Source organism: Hipposideros armiger, unplaced genomic scaffold (assembly GCF_001890085.2).
Source record: "Hipposideros armiger isolate ML-2016 unplaced genomic scaffold, ASM189008v1 scaffold_205, whole genome shotgun sequence".
In the NCBI taxonomy this organism is placed as follows: domain Eukaryota; kingdom Metazoa; phylum Chordata; class Mammalia; order Chiroptera; family Hipposideridae; genus Hipposideros; species Hipposideros armiger.
This window is the reverse complement of record NW_017731555.1, coordinates 2,252,213-2,272,285: the sequence shown is the minus strand read 5'-3', so window position 1 is coordinate 2,272,285 and position 20,073 is coordinate 2,252,213. Positions and strand designations below refer to the sequence as shown.

General features: G+C 36.7%; 1 protein-coding gene across 1 annotated transcript in view; it reads left to right on the top strand.

Annotated features, from left to right (window-relative positions):
* The window catches only part of LOC109388741 (mitogen-activated protein kinase kinase kinase MLT-like), a 127,320-nt gene that overhangs the window by 105,922 nt on the left and 1,325 nt on the right, over positions 1–20,073 (top strand). Inside the window, exons 9-11 of the mRNA XM_019653724.1 lie at positions 4,780–4,854; positions 10,229–10,335; positions 17,085–17,220. Of these exons, the coding sequence (XP_019509269.1) occupies positions 4,780–4,854; positions 10,229–10,335; positions 17,085–17,220 (318 nt within the window). The remainder of the gene's footprint in view (positions 1–4,779; positions 4,855–10,228; positions 10,336–17,084; positions 17,221–20,073) is intronic.

Below are 20,073 nucleotides of genomic sequence, written 5' to 3'. Positions count from 1 at the left end.
AGAAAAACCAAGTCTCCATATTTTAGATCACATAATCCAGAGCTATCTTATTAATTTGTCCTCCTCAGCCATTGAGAATGGATGAAATGTTCATGATTGCTGAATTTGATGGGAGAGAGCTGCCAATTTAAGAAAAATGAAACAGAGTTCTGTTCAAGAATGTGTCTGCTCATTGTTTCACAGGAGCTGCTCTGTTTTAATTAAATGTGATAGCAATTCCTGGTGTGTTATTAAATCAGACCTTACACACAGGATAACTGATGTTTTCATGATATGAGAACCCACTTGTTTCTGTTCTGTTTTGGGGTTTGGGGTTTTGGGGTTTGTGTGTGTGTGTGTGTGTGTGTGTGTGTGTGTGTTTTCTTTTTTTTGTTGTTTTCTTTTGCCAGTGAGATGATTAGATATTTGGTTCTGGGTTTACAAATGAGAGTGAAGAAAATTATTGACCTTCTGTTGACTTTGGAGCAAAGCACTCCACATCGTTTCAAGATAAACGAGAAGAAAGCTTTTTTTTAAGGCTCATTGGACCCTTCAAATATGTATAAGAGAGAATAACACTTTTAAATAATATTTCATCTAAAGGATGGCAAAATAAGTATGAACCTAAAGCCCTTTCAAAACATTGGCGTATCCATCAAGGAATTTTAAAGCTGAAGAGAAGCATGAATTTAGAAGCTGCCTTTGGATAGTTGACTTGCAGGTTGGGAATCGTCCATAACTAACCTTCAGAACCTCCTCAACAAGTACATGATCTCCCCCTTTCTCTCCAGGGGTCCCCTAAAGTAGCTTGCACTATCTTATCTATGATGTGATCTGATGGTCAGCTGATAACTGATGGAAACTACTAAAATACCTCCCTTACTGTATTTATTACATATAAATTGAAAGAAACCCATGTGGTGAAATAAGTTTCCTCAACTTCCTAATGAACTTAAGGAAAATTGGGTATTACAAGGATTTTTATCTATTCTGATTCTGCACAATATTTATTTGTCAAAAATATGGAAATTAAGTTTATATGTAGTTTCCATTGTCATTATTCAAGAAGGTGTCTTCATTTCACCTCTTAAGTGGAGACACTTACTACAAGAAGAAATTCTGTTGACATAGCATTAAAATAATTCCCTAGGATTCATTTCATTTCATAATAAAATTGAGAATGTGACTTAAATATAATGTACAAATCACCTTAACTTTTAATTATCTTATTTATTTTTACTTTGGAATACCTTAGGTTATTGAGTTGAAAAGAGAAAGCTGTATTTAAAAAAAACAACAGGCCTCATTTAAACAAAGAATGATGTGTTTAAACTTTCAGGGAGACATTTCAAATGTGACTCTGAAATATACCTATATCCAAATATTAGGGTTACCTTTACTTTTAGCGTTTTATTCTGAAATAATAAAAGACTCACAGGAAGTTGCAAAATCTTTCAAAGAGGGCGGCCCAGTTGGTTGGAGCGTGTGCTCTAAACAACAAGGGTGCCAGTTCAATTCCTACATGGGCCAGTGAGCTGCGCCCCCTGCAACTAGATTGAAAACGGCGACTGGACTTAGAACTGAGCTGTGCCCCCCCACAACTAGGTTGAAGGACAACAACTTGACTTGGAGCTGATGGGTCCTGGAAAAAATGCAGTTACCCCCAAAAAAATTTTTTTTTAATTTAATAAAAGAAAAAATGCACATTCTTAAAAATATATATATTACAAAGAATTCTGTGTACCTTTACCCACCTTCCCCTGCTGGTGACATATAGGTATATAACATCAAAACCTAGAAATTGGCATTGATATATTACTTTTTTAATTTTTAAAAATTTTTTTCAATTACAGTTGACATTCATTATTATATTAGTTTCAGGTGTACAGCATAGTGGTTAGACATTTATATAACTTACAAAGAGATCCCTCCAATAAGTACCCACATGGCAGCATACATAATTATTACAGTATTATTGACTGTATTCCTTATGCTATACTGATACATTACTCTTAACTAAATTGTAGACTTTATTAAGTTTCATATTTAAGATTGATTTTTGCAGCTATAGGAAGATCAGTACATTCTAAAAATCATATCTGAAGGTCTCTGCTTCTAAACTCTTAATAATGAAATAAGGTCTTGAAACAATCATTTTTCCTCATATTAAATCCTATTAAAATTAGATCCATAAAGCACTGTTAAACTTTACAAAGCAAACAATGAAGCCTTATAGAAGGCATGAAAGTTAGAGGGCATTACTAATAAATTTTAAAAATATAACAAATACATATATTTGCCTTTATAATTTCCACAAATCCCAATTCGTGGTCATTCAGAATGTTCTTGCAGCATAGTTTTTATCTTTATAAATACTTAGATTCTCATGTAAAATATGTTTTGTTCTAAGTAGCAAACTGTTGATTAACATAGAAATCCTCAAAAACCTTAATTCACTGTTTTTGGCTATACTTTAGAAAAAGATAATAAACTTGTCTTAAAAATAATTTTTGCATCTTACATAGAAAATGGTGCATAAAAGAATATGATCTTAAATGTCAAGCCTAATTTAGTAGTTGAGAAATATTTTAATTTTAAATTTGCAACTGTTTTTATTTTTTAATATTTAAGTTTTAAGTAGTATTGCAAACCTGGTGCTAATATCTGATTGTTTCAGAATGTTTTAATGCATTCGGAGTATCCACAGTTATGTAATCAGGACTCAAATATTTTAAATTTTATTTTAAACTACTTTTTAATGTACCAAAATAATCACTTACATAAAGTGTCTGAGTCTAGATTTAACTGATATTTGACCATGTCAGATAATTTAAAATAATGACATCTTCTTGTATGTCTCAGATATGATATCTAAAAAGTTTGTCAGTGAGAAAAGATGATAGAAATTATGAACATTTATATCCATCCAGTTCACATTTCAGTTCTTGGAGAAAATGTTGAAGTAAAATTGTGTTGAAAATGTTACCCTTTATGATAAATTATTTTTCGTTATACATGAGGTACATTTGGTTGCATAATTGCAATTACTGTCTGTTTTTATTAGTTGCCACCCCCAACCATCTATTTTTTTTTAAGTAAATACCTGGTTTTTCTTTTTACCTTCATCGAAAGGTTTCCAGTTCACATTACAGTAAAATAATAATACAGTTTATTACATCGTGCTCTATTCTACAAAATCAAAAGGCTAGAAGTTAAAAAATGCTTAGCATAGCCTGTAACTTGGAGAGGGTTGTTTGGTTTTATTTTATTTTATTTTTTTTACTTTGTTTTATTTTGATTTTAAGGTTATCTGTAATTCCAAATACAGATTGTCTGTTTTCTTGCCAACGCAACTATTTTCCTAGTTTTACTCAGTAGTCTCCCCCAAATCCAACTAAGTTCAGTTCTAAGTTTTTTATTTGCAAAACTTCTTTGGCAAACAATACTGCAGAATAAGTCTCAGTACTTAGCACAGTAGTTCTCAGCTCCACCACTAGTGCTCTTTTTATAACTGCTGTGTTAACGCCCTTCTAGTTCCCTGAAATGAAAGTCGGAGATAATACAGCCTACCTACATGCGTTATATTTTATGTCAATATAACGCTGTAACTGTACTATAAGGAGGAAATTAATGAACTGCATATTGCAATATGTGGATGCTCAGGCATGAGCACCGTAGAAGAGTGCACGGAGCAGTTGATGCTTGCAGCTCTGGATAAATAGACTTCAGCAGCTGCAAATGCAGAACAGAGTTGGGTTAGTGACTCCAGTAGCATGAACCATGCTGACATTTTCCCAAAAATTAGGTTAAGTTATGAATAATGCAAAAATCGGTCTGCCCTTTATTTATTTTATTTGGTAGTTGCATTCTTAGAAAGTTCAGTGCATTTAAAAACTGTTCAAAAAATACTGTGTGTTTATTTGTAAGTGAGAGATTCGAGGCTCGGGACATTGTCAGCCTCACTGTTGACTTGTTTTACTTACATGAGTACACATGGGGCATTGGAAGTTTGACGGAACGCGAGAGTTCTTAATCGTGTCGGACTTCACGGCATATTGAAGGACGGCTAGCACTCTTGACCTGATCCTAGTGCAACCCTCCAGTCTTTGAAACAAACCAAAAATGCCTCCGTAGATTTCTAAACAGCCTCTGAGAACAACTATTCTAGAATGTTAGGGTAGGAGTGATGTTCACCTTATAATCTTTGCTGTAATAGGTCCTACATTTTATGGGTTTGACCACAACTAAGCCACAATGAGTCATACATTCAGAATGTCTTATTTACCAGTGGGAAAACGCATACTTCTTTAAAATTATCTTTGTGACTGTCTATACTGAAAATGTTTTCAGGGTTGTATATCTACTGCCAAAGCTGAACTGGGGTCTGAGTTGTCCAGCCTGTTGGCATTATTTCATAGTTGCCTATAAAGTACAGTGATAGATTTGTGGTTTTAGATTTAGTATTTAAGTCCCAACTGGCCTCCCTCTTACTATAGTTCCTTATAGTTCCTTATAGATGTGATTCTGTACTTACAGCATTTGTTGCGCAGAACCTGATTCTCCATCCACTGTGATTTCTTTTTAGAGGAAAAGTATAAGTATCTTTAGAGATTAGATTATGAATCTAAACATAAATTCTCACCTGTCATATATTAATCAATGGAAGATTTAGATGTAATATCTTGTTTAGGCTCTTAAATTAACTCCCTTATGACTCTTCAATTAGTATTTGGTTTCCTTAATGAGTAAATCCTTGTGTTTTATTTTCTTTTCCTTTGTTTTTTACTTTCTCTTTTGTAGAGATTAACCATTCCAAGCAGTTGCCCTAGGAGTTTTGCTGAACTGTTACATCAGTGTTGGGAAGCTGATGCCAAGGTATGTATATATTTTTGTTGTTCAGAATTCTGAAATTTCCCTTGTTTGTTTGATTTGTGTTTTTAAAATGCGGTAATAACATCATTACAAAGCGAAGCTAGGCTTCAGTTTCTGTTCCCCATATTGACTGTTAAGGCTTCTTGTTGGCATCTGCTCATCTCGATTCCTGGAAACTCATTATTGGCTCTTTCTTACAGCACTCTGGCATTCCTTGACTCAATAAAGAGAAGTTTGTTCCTTTCTTTTTAATCTTTAATAATAACTGTTGCACCTTCGTGTTATAAAGATGGCTAGCACACAGAGCTCATTCTATGTCAGGCACTGTTCCAAGTATTTTATGTATATTAACTCATTTATTCCTCTGTGAAGTCGGTACTGTTATGATCTTCATTTTATAGGTGAAGAATCAAGGCACACAGAGGTTAAGTACTAAGCTCAATGCCACACAACCAGTAAGGGGTGGGGGCTGGATGTGAACCCGAGCAGTCCGACATGGGCCCCTGCTCTTAACCATTACACTGTATTGACTTTCTAACCAAAGACCAGGCAAAGTAGCACTTTCACAGAACCTTGATATGTGTATTTCCTGTCCCGTTTCAGTGATTTTTTTTTAAGCTATCACAATAGAGTTGGAGGAATTCCAAAACTCAACTTTCATGTGGTTATCACATTTGAGCATGAATGGCCCATTTCCTTTCCCTGCAAAGATGATTTTAAAAGCCCCTCACATACATACGGAAATATTTAGAGATAAAATGGTAGGCTTATCTTGGATTTGCTTCAAAATAAAGTGAAGGGAAATGGATGACAGTATAGATGAAATAAGACCATGATCATTTTTGAAGCTGAGTGATAAGTAAATGGAGGTTCATCATATTGTCCTCTCTACTGCTGTGTACGTTTGGAATTTTCCATAATAAAAAGTAAAGAAACTTGAAAAAAAAAAGGTCCTCACAGATTAAACATTACAATGAAAGAGAATTATACTGAAGAAAGGAATTAAAATTCTGTCGTTCTCATTTGTGCAATTTTTTGTGGAAATAGATATATTACAAACTGAATTTATAAATAGAGATCTAAAAAGAAAAACTTAAGAATGGAATTTCTTCCTTAAGTTAAACCCAATTCCAGTGTGACCCTCAAGAAGAATGAGTGCTGATAACATCCACTGTGCTCTCCTACATGTTTCTCTAGTGGGAATAACTCATCAACAATTGGCGAGTATGGGTATTGTGTTAATGCAAATCAGAATTCCCAGTGAATCATATGTACAGTTTCCCAGCACATTGTTCCGCACCAGTGAGAACAGCTGAACATCAGGTACAGTAGTGTGGCCAGCAGCGCAACAAGGGACCCGGAGCTGCAAGCCGCCTCACCCACGTGCTCCTGTGGCTGGGCTGGCCAGGGTTTGTGGCTACTTCTCCCCAGCCTTGAGCATTTTGCCTTTCCCCTCATAACCAGCAGCCTCAATCTTTGCTTTCATGCCTATTCATCAAACGACCTTCACCCTTTCTTAGAGTCCCGTGTCAGTACTGTTTTTATTAAAGAATTTAGCGGGTGTGACCGGTTAGCTCAGTTGGTTAGAGCATGGTGCTGATAACACCAAGGTTGCTGGCTCAATCCTCCCATGGGCCACTGTGAGCTGCATCCTCCTTAAAAAAAAAGAATTTAACATATTTGCTTTAACTGTGTTAGTATTTTTACTTAGGAGAGCTACTGTTTTATTCGTATGCTATGACAAAGTTGCATAGGTTTTGAGTGGTCAATCCTGCCTCTGGTTAGGCCCTGTTATTTTTGTGTGGGATTTTGCAGACTATGGGGATTTTTGAGCATTAAGAGAAATGCCTAGACTTTGCAACTAATCCAGTAGAAACTACAAATGGCTGTTTGCAAGCTTGCTCTAGAACTTATTTTATACTGTTAAAATGGCATCACCCTTTTCCTATTCTTTCTACCAGTTAATTGTCCATTGTGACGCATACAGTAATTTTGTCAGTGTTTTCCTCTCTGACATTTAAATAGAAATTTCACCTGAAATTATTTGCATTGAATTAGATAAGTGCAGCTAGATCTCTGTAATTGTAATTATATTTCAGTATGCAAAATAGGTTTTGAATTTCTTAATCAGGAACTCTGTACCACATTAATTAAAATTCTAAGACTATACATTTAGGGTGCATTAATTAAATGATAGTGTAATCACCTAACACAACATGGACATTACGCCCCATGTTGATGCCATGACATTGGCATGCCTTTAACATGTCGTAAGCTAACCCTTCTTTAGGACCAAAGAGATCTTGTGTTTTAGCCATGTGAAGTATAAGTTAGGTTGATTTTTATTTCCTAAATTCATGATGTTTTATTCTGATAAGATTAATGCATGGCCCTGTATTTGATGCGGTTATACAGCCAGCAGCAGCTTGCAGCCCCAGCTCTCTCTTTGCTGACCCACCCTGGACACCGCCCACACACCTTAATTCCTTGAACATACTCTCCCTTCTTCCCTTTCCTCCCCTGATTACTTCATCATCAGGCTTCCCCAGTTATGCTGTTTAATACCAGGCCGTAATTAGTATTCCTTTTCCTAAACCACAATCTAGGCTACTGCCTTACGTTGTACTGTTGTATTTTTTTTTAAATATATTTTCTTCCTAAATAGATTGCAGGCTCTCTAAGGAAATAGAGTTGGGTTTTTTATGTGTGTTTCCCTATAGCACCTTGTATAAATTGAGTAAGTAGATGCCCAGTTTGTGGTTGACTGAAATAGCCAACCAAGGCTTATTTCCTGAGAAGCACTTTTTTTTTTTTAAAGAGTTTATTGGGGAATTGGGGGAAGGGAACAGCGTTGGGGAATCGGGGAAGGGGAACAGGCAAGTTGCTGTCCTTTTGTTCTTCAGTCTAGTTGTGGAGGATGTTGCTTCACTGGCCCATGTTGGTATTGGGATCATTGCGCTCTTCCCCGCTGAGGCAGATCGGTCACCGGCCATTGGACAGTGGCTCACGGCAGCTCATGCCGGCTGCCAGCCACTCACGGTAGCTCAAGGCAGCCCACTGCAGCAGGGACTGCAGCCTACGCTGTCACTGGCGACTCATAGCAGCCCAGCTCCAGGTCAAGCTGTTGTTCACCATCTTAGCTGTAGAGGGCGGTATCACTGGCCCTCATGTGGGATCTGAACCGGGGCCCTGCTGCTCAGAGTTGGTATCCCAAGCCAACTCCTAACCAATGCGCCACTTGTCCGGCCCTGGGAAGCACATTTTATTTCTCTGGCTTAGAAGTAGGCAGCAATTCAGCCAGAAGTTGGTGCCAGTCCTGTGCATGTATATGAAGTAATGGTTAAATGTTTTTTTCAGTCCTTAGGTGTATTAACACATTGATTAAAATATTCATCTTATCTATAAAACTATGTTCTTTTGTAATGAAGAGGGGGAAATGTACACAAGAGAAAGTTGACATTAGGTAAATATCAGGTCATTCCCATGGTTTACCCCAGATGCTCAAAATATTTTATCAAAGAAAAGAAGGAAGTAAAGGTAGGTATTGGTTCAAGTTCTAAAGTGGAATTTCTAAATAAGAAAAAAAAAAGTGTACAGTCCTGAGTTTGATAGGAAGTAACATCTTACCCTCATGTGATAAAACATTTTGAAGGGTTTAAGTGCATGATCCCTGGTTCGGTGACTTGCTTCCTGTGTGATACTGGGCATTTCATACTTTTGTGAGACTGATTATCTATAAAATGAAGATACGACTAAAGCAATACTGTATGTAGATGTTCAATAAGTGGTCCTAGTTGTGACTTTTAAGTAAGCAAAGCCTACATAACACCTAAGAGGAGACTAAGTCCCTTCAGAGGAACTTACGTAAGATCCTAGACCAAGTGTTGTATTCTGTAACCAGAATACTCATAAAATATCACCACAAAATTCTACATTGTTACTTTTTAAATGCTCACTTTGATAATTTCCATCTGAGAGCATATTCGAACTGTAAAATTAAGATTTTTCTAGGGATACCTGTCATCCAGTCACCAAAGAATTTCACATTATTTCAAGAATGATTCAATGTAGGGGGAAATATTATCCTTTAAAAATTCATTAGCTCCTCCTGCTGCTTTTTCATACAAAATAAAAATGCTGTATTTGTTATATAACTAGTTCCTGTGCAGATAATTAAAGCATTGTTTTTCCTTTTGTAACCTGACACATAGTGGGAGAAATTCAAGTGGAAACAAAGTCAAAAGAAGACAAACAGAATATTTTTCAAATTTCCTACTTAAAGCGTTTTTTTTTTTTTTTGCTTATTAGGTTTAATGTGTATCAGTGACATTTTGCTACTTATGCCCTCTTCTTTAAAAAAAAAATACATAAAGGTACACATGCACATACCCTTAAAAGAGTACAATAGTGGCAGAGGTCAGAATAAATATCTCAGCTTTATATTCCTGAGAAATGGAAAAATTGCCTTTGTAAATGTAAGAAGCTTTCAAATCCTGAGAGCAAGGCACCTCAACATTGTTCCTTCTTGTTTTTGTGCTCCTAAATTAAAATGCATGTTTTAATTGCTGCAACTGTAATTTGTTCAGAAATGATATAATTATGAGGCGTGATGAATAGAGAAGGTGCATCATCCTTTTATTATCTCTCTGCATTTTTGTTTTAACCTTTTGTCTCAACCTTGGCTGGAACCTAAAGAGATATACTAGCGTAGTTACTGCTAGCTAAAGAAATACACCTAACCACTCCTTTTTCAATTTCTAGTAAATAGTACCTTAGCATTTCCTAGCACCAAAGCTAGTTACAATAATGTGGAATAAACATTGAGAATAATGAAGGTATGATGGCTTTAAAATTGGGGAATTTTCCTGAGCAACTGGTTTAGGAAATTTTGTGAGTTCTAATAGATTGGTAAGTTGATTTTTCCCCAACATTTTATTGTAAAATTTTCAATTGAGAGACTTATACAGTGAACACTAGTCTACCTGCCACCTAGACGCAACTTTTCCAAGCTTGCTTTATCACCTAGGTGGATTTTTAAAGGACTTAACTTTTGCCTTTTAGGAGTGCTTAATCATACCCAAAAGAGAGAATTAGTACTTCCCCTACTTGGAGAAAACTGTAATTATTTCAGCCTGAGGCCACAAGATAGAAAGATGACATCCAAGTCTATTATTATGAATAATTGATCGAAAATAAGGAATATAGTTCCCTAAACCTGTCTGGTCTGACGGTTATAAAATAACTAAGTCAGGACATGACATCATATTTTATTTTGTTATGATGAGTAGAGTTTATTACTACTATACTTGTGGGTTTTCTCTTAAAGATATACTTTCTTAATTCCTAAGAAGTGATTATTTATTTTTTTCTTCTTCAGAAACGGCCATCTTTCAAGCAGATCATTTCAATTCTGGACTCCATGTCAAATGACACTAACCTTCCTGACCAGTGTAACTCATTCCTGCACAACAAGGCCGAGTGGAGGTAGGTGGGCCTTGTTCAGCAGTCATAGCCTCTGGCTTTAAAAGGACCATGGCTAGCTTCAGTGAAGAAGAGAACCAGAAAACTCGATGACAGTCCGATTTCTAAGTATAGCTTAGAAATTGGGGCTTTTTCTTTTGTTTATTGTGTTAACATTCTTGGAGATCTAATAAGCTCTCCATTTCACATGTAAGCAAAAGAGAGTGTTCCTCCAAGCTTGTTTCCTTATCATAGGTGTGAATATTGGAAAGAATATTGAAATCCTATCTTCCGAGACAAAAGACAGTTACCAGACTTTTCTCTGTGTACACTCTGTTAGGAAGCTTTGGCCTCTGTCCAGGGAGAAATAAAAATACTCTTTGCCTGGAAATTTGCAGAGCACTACATCTGTGGATGGAGGAGGTAGAGAGACTATAAAAATACTTTTTAAAGGAAACTTTTGATGTTATAAATCCTATTGAATTTTGTCAAGTGTAAAACAAATTTAGTAATGAGAAAATTGTATTGTGTGAGTGGAAGAAGTAAGCCTGGGATGAGACATTTGAGCCAGGTCACATGACGCACGAATATAAATAGCATGTTTGGGAGCTGACATTATGCCTCCCTGACTCAGCAGAGATTTAAGTAACTTCTCTGCTTCTAGAGCCATGGCAGTAATGTGACACCTTACGCCACCTGCTGATGCCAAGTGAATACTGCATGTACTTTGAAAACGATGGAACTGTTTACTCCTGTTATTAGACATGTCTTTGGGCCTTCTCTTTAGTTGGCGTTTTTCAATAACCTTATTTATTTTTATTCTTCTGAAATCTTTATCAAAGGCCAGCGAGTTCAGTGAAATTTTATTTATGGTACAAAAGTAAAACAGCCTGCTGTAGTCTAGATATGAGGGACTTTGTTCTGGGCTGAAATAACAAAACATGTAAGTAAGATTTATTTCCTACGGTAAGAGTTCAGTGCAAATCCAATCATATCCCTCTGTTTATGTAGATTTAGAGTTCCCATTACTCAAGCACAGAGGCCAAAATTCTTAACAGGACTCATGAGAACTGCTGTACTCTGGCCTCAGCAGCCTCGTCTTAAGAGCATCACCGGCCTCGAGCTCTGGCTTTGAGTCCCTCAACAGCTATATTTCTACCTCATTCAGAGTTTTTGCAAAATATAGTTTCTCCTGTTTAAAGCTCTTCCCTGTTTGAAAACCGCCCCTGACGCCCACTCCTAACTTGACTCCTGTTTGTTATTCAGAGAGCAGCTGAAATAACATGTCTTCCAGAAGTGTTTCCTGGCTCCTGACTAGATGAGGCTCCCTCCACTTTATGTGCTCCCAGAGTACTCCTTCATAGCCCATTGCTGCTTTTGGAATTAATAAGTAATTCTGCAGTTTGTTTAATGTGTGTCTCACTGACTAAAATGTAAGAGAGTCAGCTAATCTCTTCCATTCATCACTAGACTTACAGCTTCTAGAATGTGCCTTGAACATAGCAGAACATGCTTTGCTCAATAAATAATTTGGGGAAGGAAATACCATGGTGACAATAATATAAAAAGACAAGATGGTGTTACACAAGAAAATATAAATGTGTAAGTGAATTTGTTTGCCAACCAATGTGTTTTTTACATTCATTCATTCAGATATTCATTGAATGTCTGCTGGGACAAGGTGCCCTTCTAGGTGTTGGGGTTTGGTGATGAGCAGAACAACCCCAATGCACATGGAGTGTCCAGTATTAAACTACCAAATATAAATATACAAGGAATTATTTCATTACTATTTTGAGAAGTCTTATGTCAGTGAAGTACTGGACATCTGAGGATGTATAACCATGAAATCTAATCTAGTCCGAGGATATAATTAAACGATTCCTTGAGGAAATGCTGCTTGATCTGTTAGCCACAGGATTTGTAGGATTTTAATACTATTAATACCCTTGAGATAGGGAATCTTATAAAGTATGTGACAAAATCAAACAACAGGGAAAGTTGGTAAGTTTTCTTTATAAGAATGTAAAACCTCCTTATGGCCAAAAGCAGTATCCCTCATCAATAAATTTCCAAATCAAATGCCATACTGTCGGAACTTTATTTTTCCTGTATAACAGATGAGCAGTTCTAAAAGTTTTTGATCTCTGGACTTCTTACATTTTGAAAAATTATTGAGGACTCCAAAGAGCTTTTGTTTAAATGAGTTCTATCTATCAATAGTTATCACATTCAAAATTAGAACTGAGAAAAATATGTATTTACTGATACATTTTAAAAATAATAATAAATCCTGCTTCTGCATTCAGCCTATGGCACTATGACACGTCATGAAGCCTCTAGAAAAGTCTGCACACTTGTGAGAGAATGAGAGTAGAAAAGGTAAATCAAGTCTTCATGTTACTGTGAAAACCAATTTAACCTCTAGAATCCTTTGAAAAGCTCTCATGGGTCCCTAGACTGCCCTTTGAAAACCACCATGACAGAGTTACAGTCATTAAAATACGATTTTAATTAAAATATCATACTAAAGGACATGAAAAGGCTTTTCACAAAAGGAGAAACCCAGTAACCAAGAAACATGAAATATACTCAACCTCACTTAGCAATCAGATAAATATAAAGGAACATAACTCATGTATCAGATTGGCAAAAATTTATATTACGAAACTATCCAGTGTTATAAACTGTCTCATACATTGCTAGTGGGAAAATACTAGCTTTCTAAAGAAAGATGTTTCTAAAAAAATAAATGAGGAGATTGTGCAAGAATGTATGGATGCCTGTTTATCACAGTGTCATTAGAATTGTAAAACTGGAAATGGCATAAAGTGCAATAAAAGATTTATTTTTTTTTATTTTCTGTGATTCTTATGGTTTTTAAAAATTATATCTGTATTCACAGAATAGTAGTAGGGAGCCATTCAGTGATAATACAGATGTGATAAATTATTTTAAAATAGGGGCTACAGTCCAGTATATTTAGAATGGTTCCATTTTTTTGTAAAATAAACATTTATGTGTATATGTATGTGTACATAGAGAAAAGTATCAAAAGGTCAGTGTTATTGGGTAATGAGATTATGGAAGAGTATTTTCTGTTCGTATATCTTTACTTTCTACAATAAACCTGGATTAGTTGAATAATAAATTTAATTTTTTAAATGCTTCAAGATGAAAAGATGAGAGGAATAAAATTGGTAATACATTCATGTATTTTAGTAAAAGGTGAACTAGTCAATCCAGAGAGCATAGAATCTTTACCTAAACCACAGTTTGAGAAGCAGCAGAGCTGTTTTAACTGCACTTGGCCATTGGATAAAAACATGGGGAACAATAACGTTAACTAAAATAACAATAATAAACATAGCTGTATTACATTTTTATCAGGTACTTGTACTTTATGTGGATTATCTTTTTTAATACACATAGCAACCCTAACACATTACAGATGCAAAATCCGAGTCCTGGCCAGGGTGGGTAACCTGCCCAAGATCATGTCGTGTAGACAGAGCCAGAAGTGGCACCCAGATGGTCTGATCCCACAGGCCTGAGCGGTACTCGCGCTGTGCTGCGCTCTTCCTGGGCTTGTGGCCATGGTTATGCCATCCACTTGTTAGCAGGCAGTGTTCACTTGACTAGATCCCCTTGTAGCATAGAGAAATATTACTGGGCATGACGGTTGCAGGTTATGATTAAGGTAAAACAACTATCTCACTCAATATACCAAGTGCTGAAAAGAATTCAGTGTTGTCAATCATCTGGGTATTTCAAGAGACAATGCATGCAGACCACTCCCCTCTTTTCCCCATTTGGTCTGGAGTCTGAAACCACATAACTGTTGTCCAAACGTGTGTTTCATGTTAAAAGTCACCGTGAAGTGGGATTCCAGTCCTGCGCTTGTGTTTTGGCAAATGTTGTTTTCTGGTAGAGCCTCCTCTAAACGAAGACCAGATGGAACATCTCATTTTAGAAAATTAAAGGATTGTTCTGGAAATTCTTTTTAAAGCTAGCTTATTAAAAACCACCTAAGCTATGTTCTTTCCTTCACCCTAAGAAATGATAGGGAAGAAATCTAGCGTCAGGCATTTCCTCCTCCATCACCTCTTCAGCTTGTTTCTCCTCCTGTTGATTTGTTAGCAATAATGGCAGTGAGCATTAAGAACAGAAAATCGTGTCATCCTGTTCCAGTTTTCATTACCCCATGTGACTGTCTACAGGCCCGTGGTAGTCTACCCGGAGTGAGCTCTGTGGCGCTGGGATGGAGGCTTCACACCTGTGTCTCTTGGCAAAACGCTTTGTTGGTTATGTTCTTCCTTGGTGATCAAAATACTCTCACGGGGGCACACCTTCTTAGAAGCAAAAAACAGATCCAAAAAATTTAATCTTTGCAGTTTGGACATTAGCACATATCATTTAAAACCTAACACTAAATTTAATATGCATATTATATATGTATCATATAATATATATTTATAAAATAAAGCTGTTTTTACAAATGGACTTTTTATTTCAAAATGAGTTTCTGTCTAATAAAAGAAGACAATTACAGTTCATTGTCCATTTTAGGTATATGGAAAATTAATATTAGTTGAAGTCAATCTTGGTTAGATTTGGTTTAACAGTAAAACCATAACTTTCATCAGTTAAAACATGTCAGCTATATTTTTAGAAAGGGAAGTTTATATAAATGCATCAACAGATGCATTTGCTGCGAAACAATGCATCAAAAAAAAACGGAACAGCAAGGGGAGCAGCTGTCTTTATGTTGCCCTGGGGTCTGGTTTACTCCTTATGGCCTGTAACCTTAAACAGTACTGTCAGGCCCTGGGGCGTCTGTGGGAGCCATGTTGGGAAGCTAGGCCTGCGGAGACAGATTGAGGAAGAATATTTCCTCAGTCAGTGTTTGTTTTTTTGTGTCAGAGCTTTCAGTTTACCTGTTGATCTGTTTTCCAGACGGGCTCAGAAATCACAGTGGGCTCCCAGAGCTGGAACTTAAGATGAGTCCTCGGTTTAAATTACAAGTGAAATCAAATGTGTTTTGCCATTTTCCCTGATCAAAAAACATCAGTGAGATCAGCCTCCCTGGCAGAAGAGTTGGGACTGGCTTGGCAGAAGCACTGCATAGATAGCAACCCAGGCCACTGCACTCTTGCCACCAAGTGCACCCAGGTCTGCTGCTTCCTTTGGTCACCCTCTTACCCTCCCATTTACTGAAGATGGCTCGTTTTTTTCTTTTTTTATTACAAAAGTTTAAGGTTTTCCATATTTTTTTCCCTCAGTCTAACATTTGAAAAATAAAAACAAGCTTATTGATGAATGGCTATAATATTTATATCTGAAATATCAGGGATAAAATTTGGATTTATGATACAGTCATAATGCTGAAAGATTGCTGATTCAGTTTTCTTTCTTTAGGGATTACAGTGTGACTTTACTATAAGTTTTTATAATTTTCAAATGGCACCAATAAAAGGTGCTGTTGGACAGCAGGTGCTTTTATACTTACTCGCCACCTCCCTTGCTCTGAGCTACCTTCCAGACAACCAGGGAAGGAAAGTGTCAGGCCCGAATCCAGGCCCAGCTCAGTGGCTGTTCCTTGAGCTGCGTTTTGCCCATTAACACCCAGAACCTTTTGGTTTTCATTCAGTTAGCTCTCATCTACAAGGGCATTGTAATAAGCCGTCCACTTATTCTGTTTTTCCCTGGAAATAAAAAGGCATATTTTTGTTGCATATATTCATTAACTTAGGTCTGGGGGCTTCTACCTTCCATGGTCAAGGTGTCAACCAGAACTACGCATTCTGTCATGCGGGTTTGTCTTAGTGGCACCTGGCAGCAGCTGTTGACAGCACTCAGGTGCTCATCTCCATAGTCACCTGTTTCCAGCCTCTCCTTCCGCACCCTGCGCTCTGTCTGCCGCCTCCAGCTCTGCTTCCCTGACTCGTCTCCCACTCTTCCCCTGCTCCTTTCCTCCTCTCCCTCTTCGTTCTCCCTCCATCCCTCTCTTCTTCTTTCTCTCATTTTCTCATTACCGTTGTCAAAATTACAGCATAAATGTAGACGTAAGCATTATGATAGTCCTGGAGGAGAAAAGAAATTTGCACTGAGCCATTTTACCAGCTTCCATGTCTGTCAAGGACAGGTTTCTATAACAACTAGACATGGTCCTCTACGCGGTGGGGTTCGTCAGCCTATAGAGACTAGGGCAGGAACTTAATTTTACAATTATTAGAGTTACAAAAGAACCTTAAAAGAACCTTAGAATTCATCTGGCCCAGAATTTCCCACATTTACCTGATTGTAAAAATTACCTGGGTCTTTTATTAAATAATGGAAATTCCTAGGCCCCACCCAGCCCTACTGAATCGTGAGCTCTAAGGAAGGATCCTAGGAATCTGTTTTATTGTTTGTTTCACAAGCTGCCCAAGGTTTTTATCAGGATCAGGCAAATTGGGGAGCCCTGATATAACTGAGGAAACTGAGTCAACTGAATCAACTGATTGCTTGAGTTACACATCCAGTGAGTAGGCTAACGTAAATTTACTAATATTGTGATACTGATCACCTACCCTGAGTATAACTTTCCCATATCTCTCTATCTGAGATTAGCACCTGTTTCTTGGGGCTTTTGTGAGGATAAGATACAATACATCGCCTTTTATACACTGTAAAGAGCCTTATACCTCGATTAAGCATTCTGATGGACCCACTAAGCATTTAATAATACCTCCTGAGCAACGTGAAGACTTAACCCAGTTATCCCTGTACAGGTGCGAAATTGAAGCAACTCTTGAGAGGCTGAAGAAACTAGAACGTGACCTCAGCTTTAAAGAGCAGGAGCTCAAGGAACGAGAAAGACGCCTGAAGATGTGGGAGCAAAAGCTGACGGAGCAGTCCAACACCCCGGTGAGTGATCCCTGCAGAGTCCTCCTGCCCCCCACTGAGAAGACATGGCTGAGCATGGCGGGTAGCATGGCAGCGCTCCTCTCCCCTCCCCCACCCCACCTCCTTCTGCCACCTCCTCACCTCCTGCCTAACCCCTGTAGGTTAAAGGGCCCACGTTTACACTCAAGTAGCGCTCATATCTCATTTCAGTGAACAAAATGCCAGAAATTTGGAAGGAAAGCTTATCCTGTTTCTGGCTCTTTCCCTAAGAACTGTTATTCTGTCAGTGTGTTTATATACTAGAATTACAAAAATAAAATCCAGTGTATTTTCACACCATCTGTTAGATCTCTAGAGCATGTGCCTTACTGCTACTTTAATTCGTTAGCGTTCATCAGTAATTAATAAATGCAACACCAAGGCAGCTAGCTGTCTAAGAAAGTCTTTAATGTGTCAGAACTTAGCCAAGTTTTTCTTCTAAAAGAGAGCTCACTTAATGACATATAAATGATAAGCTCAATTTAGCGTCATGATCATGAGCAGTAAAAGATTAGAAAAAAGTCCTCTCGGGACAAGCTTTCAATATTTACTACACCTAGGGAATACCTTGTTTTTTTCCCAAGCCTTGTATTTAGAGGAAGATAAAAATTCTTTTTAAGGATTTCACTATTTATATGCTTACCTTCAGCTTATATGTTGACATGATATATGAAAGTCTAATCAAATCTCAGAATTCTTTCCTATTTTAAATGATTTATTATTTGGGGAATTAAGTATAAATTTATCATCAGTCTTTCCAGGGTTTTTAATAGGTCATATTTGTCCACTTTAAAATCACAAGTAATGGTAAGATTAAAAGTACATTTGTTATGTATTTTTAATTTATCCTTGATAGTTGCTGTGGCAATTATACCAAAAAGAAATACTTAAATGCCCTTCATTTTGTGATCTTCAAAAAGCTTTCCTGTTTTTAAGCCTTAATCTCTATTAAGCAGCCAATGGCAAATGGCAAAGTATTTTCCAGTGTCTAAAAAATAAATAGTTCGCCTCCTTACCCAACTTATGTGGAGAAGCAACCTGATATCCAAAAAAGGGAAAATACAGTGAAGATAAATGTTTGTTATCAGATTTAACTTTTTCAAAAATGACTTTGGTTACCCAAAGAATCCCAAAATAAGAACTGCATTGCTATACATAAGACTACCATGCACATTAAAAAGGTACCACATTTTATAAGTTCAGTGAATTTAACTTGGCTCCCAAAAAAGAAATCAAGGGAAGTTTTCCGTTCTGGTTGAATCGATAGCGACAGACAGACTCAGAAAGCATTAACCTAAGGATCTGCAAAGAAGACCTGCTTCTCCCAGAGCTGATGAGAGGCAAAAATAGGGCCATCTTCTTTAGAGCTATTGTTATTTTTAAGTACACTGAAATCTTAAAGCTAGAAAGCATTGCATGGCTTGACTCTAAATGTAGCATTGTAAGAAAAAACTCTAGACCACCTATTAGAGTATGCTTTAGAACCTTTCTTTGGTTTCTTGGCATTAGTTTTGCTAAGAAATTATGGGCTGCCTTGCACACATTATTGCTATTAGTAACATAGTTGCATATAAATAATGAAACACTATGAGTGCTCAGCAGGTTGTGTGCTGCATTTTAACTCCAGAAAACTTTCTGTAAAGGAACTGTTCTGAGGGCTACCATCTAACAATGGACCGCATGAAACACCGTCTCCATAAGATTTTCTTACCTTTTTTTTACTTATGAGAGCTAAGTTTTCTTTCTTTACATACTTGCTTTTAATGTCTCTTCTGCTTAGAGCTGATATTTCTGAAGGAAAGAAAGTTTGTGCTCAGGTATTTTATAAGTAGGTGTTTTCATCGATCCTCACATCAGTTTCTAGTTGACTTTAAATGAGGTTTCTGAGAAAAAGATGAAATAAACCTTAAGAAAGAAGTGGCTGGAGGTTCAGGTTTCCTATAGATAGCCTCATCTTAATGAAAAAAGTTTAACATTAACATAACCTCATTTAAAATTGTATTGTTGGATTTATTTCAAGAAAGGCACTATTTTTTTTTCCTAAAATTAAAGTGTTAAAGATATTTGGGAAGATGAATTCTCCATACATAAATATGGATAATGTTTATTTTTTAATTATTTTTGTAGCTTGATGTAAAAAAACTTCTTTTAAGAGTAAAAGCTCATTTGAGAGACATTTATTGAGTGAGATCTTAACAAAATGTAAGAAAGGACCCATGAAATAATAAAATAAATAAGCAACAAGTTTCCTGGGAGCATCTAACAATTGAAAACAAATTTGAGAAGCTGGGAAATTTTACTACAAGGAAAATAATATCCTGTTTCCAGTGTTAACGGTTCTAAAGCAATTTTTTATTTCATATAACTGGTACTTTTAGCTGAATTATATGAAGTTCTTATTGAATTAACAACTTCAGAAGTCTTTTCCTAATAGAGTAGGATATATACTTTTTTAATTCCAACTTCAATTTAAAATTTATGAAATTGGCCCCTAAAAAATACCTTTACACCCAGGATGTAAAGGTCACCCCAGAGTTACATTCTTTGTACATTGTTTGTCATAAATTTACCCATATTTAAACAACACCAAATAAAAGTCTTAATTTGTTTATTTCTCAAAAGATGAGTCAGTGACACTTTTCAGATCCAAGCAGCTTTACCCCTGCAGTGAATATGACCAACACTTATGGGAATAGGTTGGCTGTTCAAAATAGTTACATAAAGTTAAAAATAGTTGTCTGTAAGGGCCGGCTGAGTGGCTCAGTTGGTTAAGAGCTCGCTCAAGAGTTTGAGCTCTGAGCAACAGCGGTTCGAGTCAGCCCGAGCTGAGTAGCC